The following is a 13,247-nucleotide window of genomic DNA, read 5'->3' on the forward strand; positions in this document are numbered from 1 at the left end:
TAAGGCACTTGACTGCTAACCAGAGGCTGGCGGTTCAAACCCACTAGCCACTCCTCGGAAGGAAGGTTGGGCAATCCTACTTCCGTAGTGATACCGCCTCGGAAACCCAAGGAGGGGTCGCTATGAGTCAGGGCCGACTCAACGGCAAACAACAACAACAACATAATGTTTTAAAATCAGAAAGTGTGAATCTGCCTACTTTGTTCTTCTTTTTCAACATTCCTTTAGCTTGCCACTCTATCTAATATTGAGGATTGGTTTTTCCATTTCTGTAAAGAAGGCTGTTTGAATTTTTATTGGGATTTCGTTGATTCTATAGCTCACTTTCAGTGGTATTGACAACAATATTAAATCTTCCAAACCATAAACACAGAACATTTTTCCTGTTTTTTAAGTTTTTAATTTATTTCAGCTGTGTTTTATAATTTTCATTGTTTAAGTCTTTCACACACCTGATTAGATTTATTCCCCAGTATTTTTTTTTTTAGATGCTATTTATCGTAAATTGGGAAAAATAATTTAAATTGAAATCTGAAGCCCTGCCAACATTGAAGTGAAGTGAAGGAAAGCTCAGAACAACAGGCATATGAGACTGAAAGAATATTTCTTATTCAGTATTTTTTTTTTTTTTTTTTGGAAATTCAGGAAAATGAGAGGGCAGAATGTATACCTTGAATTATGATTTAATTTTTTTAATGTAAATTTTTTTTTTGTCATAATATTGTCAAAAATTGAAACTGTCAAAATTGCTTTTAAGAAAGAAAGTTTGTGAGTTTTTGTTTGGAGTAATGAAAATCTTTTGGAAACAGATAGTGGTGATGATGGTATAACATGGTGAATGTAATTAATGTCACTGGATTATTCATTTAAAATTAGTTAAAATGTCAATTTTTTTGATGCATGTATTTTACAAATAATTTTAAAATAAGAAAATAACAGAAAAGAATGAATTTTTGTACCTGATTTACTATTTGGCCATCTACAAGACTGCAGCCCTGAGACAATGGATGCACATTTGTTACTACAAAAAAGACATGGAGGAGGCATCTTCTAACCTCCTCAAACCTCAAGAGGGGAAGGAGAATCACCATCAATAGTCCAAGCCTTATTCCTATAAGGCCAGGCATACCACCATACTCCAAACTTTTTATCAATTCTGACACCAACCGTCCCTCCCACGGCACTCACTAAGTCTCTCCTGGGTTTGGTAATTCATTGCAATGGCCACACAGAACTCACAGACAATACTCATGGGGTTTATTAGGGAAGTAACAGGCTACAATTCAGGTTCAGGAATTGCTCAGGATACAGTTCTTCCATCAAGATGCCCTCAGGCTCACCTCTCTGGCCCTTGAGCTTTCAGTCTAGCTTCTGCCCTGCTTGGACAAATGTTACAAAGCTCTTTTAGCTCCCAATAGGTACATCTATGTGCAACCCATTCCACCAGCAAGGCTCTTTCCCAAGGACACGCAGCTTTCTCACTTTGTGGGCCATAAAGCCCACCACCACTCTGTCTCCTGCATCTTCTTCCACTACTGCTGTCTTTCTCTGCCAGGATTTCTCTGCCAATGAGGTCCAGCTCAGTGATCTCAGTTCTAGGGACATGCTCTACTCCAACTCCAGCTCTTTTCTCTTGGTGGCAGTGAGATCCCCTCTCTGCCTTTGTTGTTGTTGTTGTTGTTATGTGCCGTCGAGTCAGCCCTGACTCATAGCGACCCCTCCTTGGGTTTCCGAGGCAGTATCACTACAGAAGTAGGATTGCCCAACCTTCCTTCTGGGGAGTGGCTGGTGGGTTTGAACTGCCAGCCTTCTGGTTAGAAGGGCTCATTTTAAGCCCAGCTACATAGCAAAACTAACCAATCCTCTTATTAGACTTCTACATACTTCATTTGTGTGGTCCCACCCTGTAATATAGTGGGAGTTACAAAGATTATGGCTAGAAAATCAATACCAAGTAATTCATTGTATCACAGTTAGTTATTTAATACTTGTTAAAATAAAGAAATTGTGTGGTAAAGTAAAATGGGCTCTGCATTCAAGTTTACAAAAAAAAGAAGAAAAACAAACTCACTGACGTCATGTAAGATCCGACTCATAGTGACCCCTCTTTGGGTTTCTGAGGCAGTGTCACAAAGAAGTAGATTGCCCACCCTTGTGAAGTTTACAAGTACTGCATAAACCCACTGCCATTGAGTCGATCCTGACTCAGAGTAGAACTGCGCCCTTGGCAGGGAGTTTCCAAGGCTGTAAATCTTTATGGAAGCAGACTGACTCATCTTTTTCCTGCAGAGCCACTGGCGGTTGGAACTGCCTGTATTTTGATTAGCAGTTGAATGTGTAAACACTACCCCACCAGAGCTCTACCAAGCACTGCATAAGTTTTGCAATATTGTTTTGTGCATTATTTACATTTGGTGTTGCAATTCATTCAGTCCTGGATTTCATGGATCCTCCTTTATTCAATGTAGCTGCTGAATACTTGCCAGACTCTTCTGCTGCTGGCCAGGGCCAGCCCACAGGGCAAGTTTCAGAATTAATGATCTAATTTTTCAAGTAATCAGCCCCAACTCAAAGGCATCAAGATGTTATAGATGAGCAAATTGAAGTTTCTGTTGATGAATTAATGTTGTTTTGTTTTTCCTTAGTACCAAGTTAACATTTTATAAAATGCATTCTAAAACTTCTGCAATGATCTCCATTCTAACCGAAAATCTGAAAATCTTAGGGACAGGTACTTTCCCTCTTCATTTCTTCTTTCTTGTTACTAAACAATACCAACACAAACAAAATGAAGAAAAAAAATTAAAAACCCAAAAAAACAAAACAAAACAAAACAAGGAAACCCAAATAATGAAGGAAACAATCTGAGACAGTAGCCTACCTAGCCTGATATCCAAGGTTTGTCCCTACTTTTCAACTGTGCCATTGCATAGCAAGTGAGATTATTTCAATTCTCCTAGACTCAGTTCTCTCTTGGTGAATGACTCACTTTATAAGATGTCAGTGAAAGTACAATGTCATCTCCAGGATGATGTGCCTAGCATAGTGCCTGTCTCTGTGCTGGTCACCAGAGAGTGGGGATTTCCAAGCTGACAACAATGTGGGAGTACAAATACTGGTTTACTTTTTCATGAGTGGATGTTCTCTTTCCAGTGAGCTAGTCTGCTCTTTTGCAAGTCTCCACTGCTGAGTTGATTTTCTTTCTTTCAACAGTACATGAAGATGATGGGAGTGCATCCAGTGACCAGCTTCCTGGCCTGGTTCCTGGAGAACATGGCCATGATGACCCTCAGCAGTGCTGCTCTGGCAATTATTCTGAAAACAAGTGGCATCTTTGTGTACAGCAATGCCTTGATTATTTTTCTCTTTCTCCTGGATTTTGGGGTGTCAGTCGTCATGCTGAGTTACTTCCTGAGTATATTTTTCAGGCAAGCAAACATAGCTGCCCTTTGCACCAGCCTGGCATATATGATCAGCTTTCTGCCCTATATTGTCCTACTGGTCCTACATAACCAACTAAGTTTTGTCATTCAGACATTACTGGTAAGTGAATTATTTTTTTAAAGATACAAAATAAAGACAAAGCTGCCACCCACCCAACAAAATAAAATCTCCGTCACTAAGTTTCCAATTTATTATTTTCAGATATATGTAGAATTGCTAATATATGGTTCTCTTCATTGTATCCACAGTTGTAAACATTGCAGTTACAATACACTGAAATTGCAGTGGTTTTGCTAGATGGTGAACCATTAAGAATTATCATTGTTCCTGTAACACAGCATCACCTCTAGACAATTTGGGAAATCAGCAGCATCCTAAAGGAAGCACATGACTTTAGTTTCTCTTTGTTTAACACATGGAAAGAAATAGATTTTTAAAGTATTTTACACGTGAAAAGCAGTTTAATTGAAGCATCATAAATTACATCACATTTAGTGCAAAGATCTCTCCATTAGCAATGTCAAAGTCACTCACTTAATTAAGATGTACTTCTTGAGAAAGTATTAGAATGTTTTCAAGTCTTTACTATAAAATACATAAAGGAAAAAAAAAAAAAACATTGTCTCTATTCTTTTATGACTGTTGCTTGGCAACCACAGTGCCTGACAGGTAGCAGGAATGCAATTAACTGGAATGAATTACTATTAAAATGGTCTATTTCACTGAACTCGTGTCATAACTGTAAACATCTGCATTTGCTCCAGGTTTTACTTCTCCAGCAAGTCAGTCTAATTCTTTAAATTGCATCTATTAGGAGATGTGACCACAGACACTGTTGGAGAATTTTAGACATTATCAAGGAGATTCAGGATTAAAGGGCTGTGGGGAGCTCTGGTGTTATAGTAGTTAAAGCATTTGGTGCTAACTAAAAGGTCAGCAATTTGAACTCAAAAGCTGCTCTGCAGAAGAAAAATGAGAGTGTCTGCTTCTGTAAAGATTTACAGTCTTAGAAACCCAATGGAGGGTCACTATTGGTTGGAATCGACTTGATGGAAGTGAGTTTGGTTTTTGGTTTGAGAGTTTATGTGAAGGCCCTTACAGTAACTCTACTATAACTTTCACTGATAGAGAGTAGATGCCTTCTCTGTACATTTAGGGCCTTAGATTAAATTATTTCTGTGAAGATGAAATTATTTTTCTCCAACTTCAATAAACCATTCAACCTTCCTGGTTTGTACTAGTCATATGCATATCAATATAGATTGAAAAATTGGTTATGTTTAATCAACATTTTGTCCATTGTTATGTGTTCATGTGTTTTGATTAGCGTATGTTGCATCTGTAATATTTCATCACCAATAATTTGTTTGTGTTTTCAGAATAATTAAAACAAGCAAGCAAGCAAGCAAACAAACAAAACCCCAGTTGGGATCTTTTAGTGCCCATCTCTTCATATACATGTAGAAAAGGAGTCATTGACATTCATGACTTAAATTCTAACTATTATTATATTTGTCTTTATTTCAATTCTCACATTTACGTGCCTTTTGTATTCAAAGTTTGATGTATTTCTTTTTACATATTCAAATGTTTTTCAGTAGATAAAAATATAGCTTTGGTACATTGTATGTTTAAATGTGAGATGATTTTTTCAGTGGGCTTTTTTCCTGGTATAGGACTCTCCACTAAAAAATAAGATAACATTTTCTTTCAATAGACTCATTTTCTAGTGTAGAGCAGTGCATATATCCCATCAGCTTGCCTGCAGTGTGCTCTAGGGCATTCATTTAATAATAAAAAATAATAAATTGCTCTGTTCCATTTTCACTGTTTTGTGTTATGTATTTCTGTATACAGTGTGTTGAATTTATGACATTTCAAGTATTGCAGTGAAGAGAAATAATTCCTTTTAACATTAAGAATGAGCTTGTTATCAAGCTTTTCAAAATGGGCTGACACTCTGTGAAGTCTTTCAGGGTCAGATATTTAAATCATGGCCTGAAGCAACGAGTTGGCATTGTTAGATTTGGAACTTGTCACAGCTTCTCTATTTGAATTTAGTATTTTACATTTTCTGTGGTCCCAACCAAACACTAATATGCTGTTTTTCTCTTTGCTCCATCAATTACTGAGCAGTGCTTCCTCTCAACAACCGCCTTTGGGCAAGGAGTATTTTTCATTACTTACCTAGAAGGGCAAGAGGCAGGTAAGAGGATGGATTTTTTTTTTTTTTTTTAAATAACTTTTAATGATATGAGTTTGGGGTATTTAGGGTTATCCTGGTACAAGTGATAAAGTAGAACGTCTTCATTACAATTGTGGAACAAATGAATGGAGGTTTCAGTACTTGATTTAGCTGATGTTCAACATCCTCCAACAATCAAAATTTCCCAAGGGTTTTTATTTATTTATTTATTTTACAATTGTGATTTGGGAGAAAGTTTACAGAGCAAATTCATTCTCCATTCAACAATTCATACTCATTTTGTTTCATGGCATTGAGTTCAATCTCCGTAATGTAACAGCCATCTTCCCACCTCCTCCCTGTGGTTATCTTTTCCCTGTGACCTTCTTTCTTGTGCACTCCTGCACTCTGAGCCATCTCCCTGTGCAAATACTGCCCTTCTCATCTCCCATACTTGATTGCTCCAACGAGTATACCTATCTGGGGTAATTGTTCACTTTGTAGGCCTGTCTATTGTTTGGCTGGAAGCCACAGGAATGAGTTCAATTTCAGACCTGAAGGGTGACTAGGACTATAGTCTTGTGGGTTTCACCAGTCTCTATCAGACCAGTCAGCCTGGTCTTTTTTATGATTTTAAGTTTTGGTCCACATTTTTCTCCCTCTCTTTACAGGATTTTTTTTTATCCTTTTCTGAGTGGTTGGCAGTGGTAGCTAGGTACAATTCAGCTCTTCTGGCCTCAGAGTCATGTAGGCTGAGGTTCCCATGGTTCACTAGTCCCTTGTACTGACAGTTTATATGCATCTTTAATTTTTTTCATTCTTCTTTGGATGAGGAGAGATCAATAGCTGCATCTTAGATGGCTGCTCTCAAGCTTTTAAGACCCTAGTTGCTACTCTCCAAAGTAGGATGTAGAACAAAGTTTTTGTGTAGTATGTTATGCCAATTGAGCTTGATGTCCCTTGTGACCATGGTCCTTGAGCCATTGGGCCTAGTGACTCTCTCCTTTAAGGTATTTGGCTTTGGCTAAGAAATTATCATAACTTTACCCCCTGTTAACTCTATTATGTATATGAACATTCTATACTACACACAAATATATACAGAAATATCATCTGCCAAATTTATAGTCATGTGTATATTCCCTTTTGCCTAACCATACCTGATTATTCTCCCTATCTACCTATGTATCCAACTTTAGATTGTTTGTAATTACCGATAATGCAGTATTACATATGTAAATGTATTTACCTTTGTTTTCTGTACCTCTTGTGCACGTCTTCATGTCTTCCTTTTCCTTAGAGTGATTGTGCTGATTACTCACTTTTAGTACATTGTCTCTCCCTTCACTCAAATCAATACATGTCTCTTACTTATCTAGGAATTCTCACTCCTTTTCTCTCCCATCCCTGGTAACCAACAAATAAAGTTTCCTTCCATGTATAAACCTTTCCTTGACATTTTATACTAGTGGATTCATGCAATATCTGTCCTTCTGTGATTGACATATTTCACTCAGCATAATGTCCTTCAAGTTCATCCATGATATTAGATGTTTTCCAGATTCTTCATTATTCTTTATTGTTGCATAATATTCCATTGTGTATATGTACCATAATTTGGTTATCCATTCCTCCATTTATGGGGATTAAGTTATTCCCATCTCTTTGTTATTGTGAATAGTACTTTCATGAACATGGGTGTGCACATGTCTATTTGTGTCCCACTTCTCACTTCTTTAGGATATATACTTAGTAAACAGTTTGCTGGATCAAATATTATTTTTATTTACAACTTTTTAAGGAAATTCCATACTGTTTTCCACAGTGGTTTTATCATTTTATAGTTCCACCAGTAATGTAAGAGAGTCCCAATCTCTGCACGCCCTCATCACCATTTGTTATTTTCTATCTTGCTGAACTATTATTGCTGGAGTGAGATGATAATTTATTGTTGTTTTGATTTGCATCCCTTGAATGACTAATGATCTTGAGCATTTCTTCACGTGTTTGTTGGCTCTTTGAATATCTTCTTTGGTGAAGTTTCTGTTCATTTCTTTGTCCATTTTTGAATTGGATTCTTTGTCTTTTTGATGTTGAGATATTGAAATGTTCTTTAAATTTTAGAGATAAGTCTCTTGAAGGCTATATTGTTGACAAATTTGTTTCCCTATCTGTAGGTTCTCTTTTTATTCCTTTTGAGAAGCTCTTTAAGGTGGGTAAAAATTCAAATTTTAGAAATTCTCAGTCATCAAGTTTGTCTTCTGTTGTCTGTGCATTATGCAGTATATTAGGGCCCCTAAGTTTGCCCTCATTTTTTTTTTTTTAATGAACTTTATACTTTTAAGGAGCTCTGGTGGCATAGTGCCTAACACATTTGACTGCTAACCAGAAGTCTGGCAGTTTAAACCCACCAGCCAGTCCTCAGAAGAAGGACTGGGTAATCTGCTCCACAGAGATACCACCTCAGAAACCCAAGGAGGGGTCACTGTGAGTAGGAACTGACTCATTGGCAGTGAATTTTTTATTTATTTATTTTTTTTGTTTTATACTTTTAAATTTTGCATTTAACTCTTTGATCCATCTTGAGTAAGGTTTTATGTATGGTGTGAGCTATTGATAGTGTGTCATTTTTCTGCAAATAGTATCCAGTTTTGGTTTTACATTATCTGACCTTTATTATATTGAGGAGTTTCCCTTCTATTCTTATTCTGGTTTTGGTATCAGGGTTATGATTGCTTCATAAAATGAATTTGTAAGAATTCCATATTTTCCTATATTCTGGAATAGTTTGAGCAGGATTGGTGTCACCTCTTCTTTGAATGTTTTGTAGAATTCTTCAGTGAAGTCATCTGGGCCAGTACTTTTTTTTTTTTGCTGGTAGTTTTTTTTTTTTTTTTAAATTACTAGTTCAGTTTCTTCCTTTGTTAGGGGTCTGTTCAAATTTTCTACATCAGTTTGTGTTAATTTATATAAATATTGTGTTTCTACAAATCTGTCCATTTCTTCTAGGTTTTCAAATTTGTTACAGTACAGTTCTTCATAGTATGCTGATATTAACCTTTGTTATTTCTATTAGTTCTGTTGTGACATCACCCCTTTCACTTCTTATTCATGTTATTTGCATCTTCCCCTTCTTTTCCTTTGTTAAATTTGTCAGTAGTTTGTCAGTTTTATTAATCCTTTCAAAGAACCAAAGTATTCCCAATTTAAAGAAAAATTAAGAATAATTATGGCATCTCAGTGCTTCAGACATTATCCAGGTTAACCAGCCAGCTAATGCTCGAGTATTCCTATTGTTGTTGTTGTTATGTGCCGTCGAGTCGGCCCCGACTCATAGCGACCCCTCCTTGGGTTTCCGAGGCAGTATCACTACGGAAGTAGGAATGCCCAACCTTCCTTCCGAGGAGTGGCTGGTGGGTTTGAACCGCCAGCCATCTGGTTAGCAGTATTCCTATAATACCTCTGATATATGGTACACTTAGTGAACTTCTGAATTCTTACAAGACAGGAGCACTCCTGTATGTTCCATCCATTACAGTGTTATTGAACTATATTCTGTTTTGAGATCTCCTGCCCACTTTTCCTAGTTCAGTTCCCTCTTTCACATGACAGCTGTTCATGTATTTGTCAGCTCTCATTTTTATTCCCACTTTTTCTAGATCTTGCCTAAAGGGTAGAATTGAAAAATAGATCTAACCAGCATAAAATAGGGTACAATTATCTCCCCCACTTTTCTTTAGATTTTCCTCTGTTGTTGTAGCCTAAAATAATTTAAAATTTGGTGGCAGCATTTTTCACTTATATTTAAGAACTTGACAGCTCAAATCTTAAGCCAGAACAAACTTTGTTTTTTTCCCCAGATTTTTAACTACTTTGTGTGTGTTTTTGTAAGTACTTGGATTTGAAATGTATGCCATAAGGACAACTCAACTGAAGCTATTGTTGCATTAGCCAGTTAATTTGGTGCTAGCCTTGCCTACGTGTTAGTCTTTTCAGTACAACAGTGCTAAATTGCTCTTTAATCTATGGGTACCCTTGAAAGATTTCTTCTGTATTCCTCGAACTGATATTCTTATTTATATTTAAGCTCTTTATTGTGATTTAGGTGAAAGTTTACAGAGCAAATTGGTTTTCCATTCAACAATTCATACACATTTTGTTTCCTAATTTGTGCTGAAAATTGACAGAATACTCGTAACTCTTTAGTTTCATCTATTCTGTTTTAAACTTTTTATTAAGATTTGGTTGACCATTTATAGATCAAATAGATTTTCCATTGAACAACTCATATAATTTTGTTTTGTGACACTGATTGCAATACTCCCAATGTATCAGCACTCTTCCCATTTCCTCTCAGTGTTTATCATTTCCCTTTCTTATCTTTTCTTATCTTATCTTCCTACTTTCTTATCTTTTCCTGCCTTCTGAGCTTTTATGCCTGGGCAAATAATGCCCCCCTTGGTCTTCTGTGATTAAATGTTATAAAGTTGGCATACCTCACTGCTGTTATTTTTCATAGAGATACCACCTCGGAAACCCAATCTGGGGTCACTATGAGTCGGAGATGACTCGACAGCACATGACAATAATGATATTGTTTAGCTAGGAGCTCTGGTGACTTAGTGCTGAAGGCATTTGATTGTTAACCAGAAGACTGATGGTTCAAACCCACCAGCTACTCCTTGGAAGGAAGATTGAGCAATCTACTTCCATAGTGACACTGCCTCGGAAACCCAAAGAAGGGTAACTATGAGTTGGATCCGACTCTACAGCAATGAGTTTGTTTTTGTGTTTGTCTGTTTTTGTCTAGCTGAAAGTTAGGCCATGGCGTCAAGTTCAGTTCCAAAAAGGAGCACTGGTGGTGTAGAACCTAAGGCATTTGACTGCAGTTCAAACCCACCAGCCACTCCTCATAAGGAAGACTGAGTAATCTACTTCAGAAACCCAAGGAGGGGTCACTAAGAGTGAATCCACTTAAGGGAGTTATTTTTCACCTAATGGACTTGTCTACTGTTTAGCTGAAAGTTGAGTCATGGATTCAAGTTCAGTTTCAGGTTTAAAGAATGTGTAAGGGCCATATTATTGGGGTTCCACCAGTCTCTATCAGACCTAAGCCTGATCTTTTTTATTATTTTGAGTTTTGTTTCACATTTTTCTCCTACTCTACCCAGAACCTCATGTTGTGATCACTTTCAGAGTGAACAGCAGTAGATGGGGCACCATCAAACTTGTTTCAGGGTCATAGATGGTGGGATCCATGTGATTCATTAGTCCTATGGACTATTTGTTTCCTTGTTCTTTGTTTTTTTCACTCCTCTTTGCTCCAGACAGGTAGAGACTAATAGATGCACTTTAGATGGTTACTTACAAGTTTTTAAGACCTAAGATACTACTCCCCAAAGTAGGATGTAGAATATTTTCTTTGTGGACTATATTATACCAATTGACCTTGATGCCCCTTGGAACTATTGTCATGAAGCCCCAGGTTCATTCCCTCAAAGTGTTTGGTTGTGGCTAAGAAGTTTTCATCACTTTGTCCCCTGTATTCTGTACTATAGTCATGACCATATCTGCAGCACATATAAATAAATATGTGGAAATATCCTTTGTCAAGCCTACATACAATCATGAGTATAGTCTCATCGGTCTTCCCATACCTGTTCAGTTCGTGTGTCTATCTATGTGTCCACTCATAGATTATTGTTGTTACTTTTATTGCAGAATTGTGATGTAATAGTATTTACCTCTGTTGCCTTTAACTCTTGGGATCTTCCCAGTGTCTTCCTTTGCCTGATCATTTTGTGCTGACCTCTTCCTTACTATATGTTGCTTTTCCCTTTACCCAGGTTTGTACATATAGTTAGTGATTAGTGATTTACCCTCTCTTCCCTTCCCGCCCATGGTAACTTCACAGAAAGAATGTTCTTTTTGTATAAACCTTTCCTTGACTTTTTATAGTAGTAGTAATATGCAATATTTGTCCTTTTGTAATTTAACAATTTCACTGAGTATAGTGTCTTCTAAGTTAATTCATGTTATGATGTCTTTTGCAGATTCAGTGCTATTCTTTAACACTGCATAATATCCCAGTACGTTTATGTACCAAGTGTGTTTAACTATTCATCCATTGATTTGCTCTAAGGTTATTTCCATTTTTTGCTATTGTGAATTATGCTTCATTGGACATGGATGTGCATTTATCTGCTCATGTCATGGATCTTATTTCTATCAGGCATATACTTAGTAGTGGGATTGTTGGATCATTTGGTATTTCTATTTACAATTTTTCAAGGAAGTACCATAATGTTTGTCTGAACTGATAAGGTAAAATAGGATCGTGAAGATATAGAACAAAAATGATCACCTTTAGAACCTTTAAATTTAGTGATTTACTTCCAACAAGTACACAATAATTAAAACACTATTTATTTATTTATATATATTGTGATTTGGGTGAAGATTTACAAAGCAAATTCACTTTCTATACAGCAGTTCACATATACTTTGTCTCATGTCATTGACCACAGTTTACAATGTAACAGCTCCCCTCCCACTTCTTCTCCATAGTTACCTCTTCCCAGTGACCATCCTTCCATACTCTCCTGCACCCTGAGCTGTTTCCCTGTGCATAAGCAGCCCTTCCTTCTCCCATGATTGTTCTCTCCAGGGTGTGTGTCGACTTGAGGTAAATGTTTAACTCACATGCCTGTACATTGTTTGGCTGGAAACCACAGGTGTGGGTTTAATTCTAGACCTGAAGGGCAACTAGGGGCCATAGTCTCAGTGGTTCCATCAGGCTCTATCAGACCAGCAAACCTGGTCACCACTTTTTTTTTTCCAAATGATCTTGAGTTTTGTTCCACATTGTTCTCATTCTCTATCAAGGGTCACCTACATAGATTCCCTTCCAAGTGGATGACAGTGGAAGCTGGGCACCATCTAGTTCTTCCAGTCTCATAGTTGTATATACTGCAGATCAGATGGTGTACCAGTCTCTAGAACTAATTGTTTCCATGAATTTTCATTTTCTTCATTCTTCTTTGCTCTGGATGAGGAGAGAACTATGATTTCATCTAGATGGCAGCTTGCTAGCTTTTAAGATCCCAGTTGCTACTCACCAAAGTAGGAGGTGGAACAATGTTTTATGTGGTATGTTATGTCAATTGAGATTGAAGTCCCCTGCAACTATGGTCCTAAGCCTGCAGGTTCAACTAAGTCCCTCTGGTAGCTGGCTGTGACCAAGCAGTGACCACAAACTTGCCCCTTGTCAGCTCTACTATACACCTGGGAATTCTGATCATTCACATAAAATTATGGACCATTGTCTGCCAACCCTATATATGTTCTTGGATACCCTCCCCATTTCATAGACATATCTAATCGTTTAGCCTGTCCACCCAGCTATCCATCTATATACCCATGTTTTCCTTCACTGACAATGCAGTACTGTATGTGTAAAGGGGTTCATATTTGTTGTCTGTACCTCCTCTGTACCTCTCTTTGTCTTTCTCATCCTCAATGGTGCCATATTGGTCACTCACATTTGGTACATTGCCCTTCTCTTCACCCAAATCAATACTTATCTCTATCTATCTAACAGCCTTCCCTCCCCTCCCCT

The 13,247-nt window shown here is 37.3% G+C and overlaps 1 protein-coding gene across 1 annotated transcript in view; it reads left to right on the forward strand.

The window, feature by feature from the left end:
- The window catches only part of ABCA13 (ATP binding cassette subfamily A member 13), an 888,443-nt gene that overhangs the window by 306,126 nt on the left and 569,070 nt on the right, over positions 1-13,247 (forward strand). Inside the window, 2 exon segments of the mRNA XM_007944147.1 lie at positions 3,214-3,543; positions 5,581-5,650. Of these exon segments, the coding sequence (XP_007942338.1) occupies positions 3,214-3,543; positions 5,581-5,650 (400 nt within the window).

Source organism: Orycteropus afer, unplaced genomic scaffold (genome assembly GCF_000298275.1).
Source record: "Orycteropus afer afer isolate SDZICR_OR568_19922 unplaced genomic scaffold, OryAfe1.0 scaffold00121, whole genome shotgun sequence".
NCBI lineage: Eukaryota > Metazoa > Chordata > Mammalia > Tubulidentata > Orycteropodidae > Orycteropus > Orycteropus afer.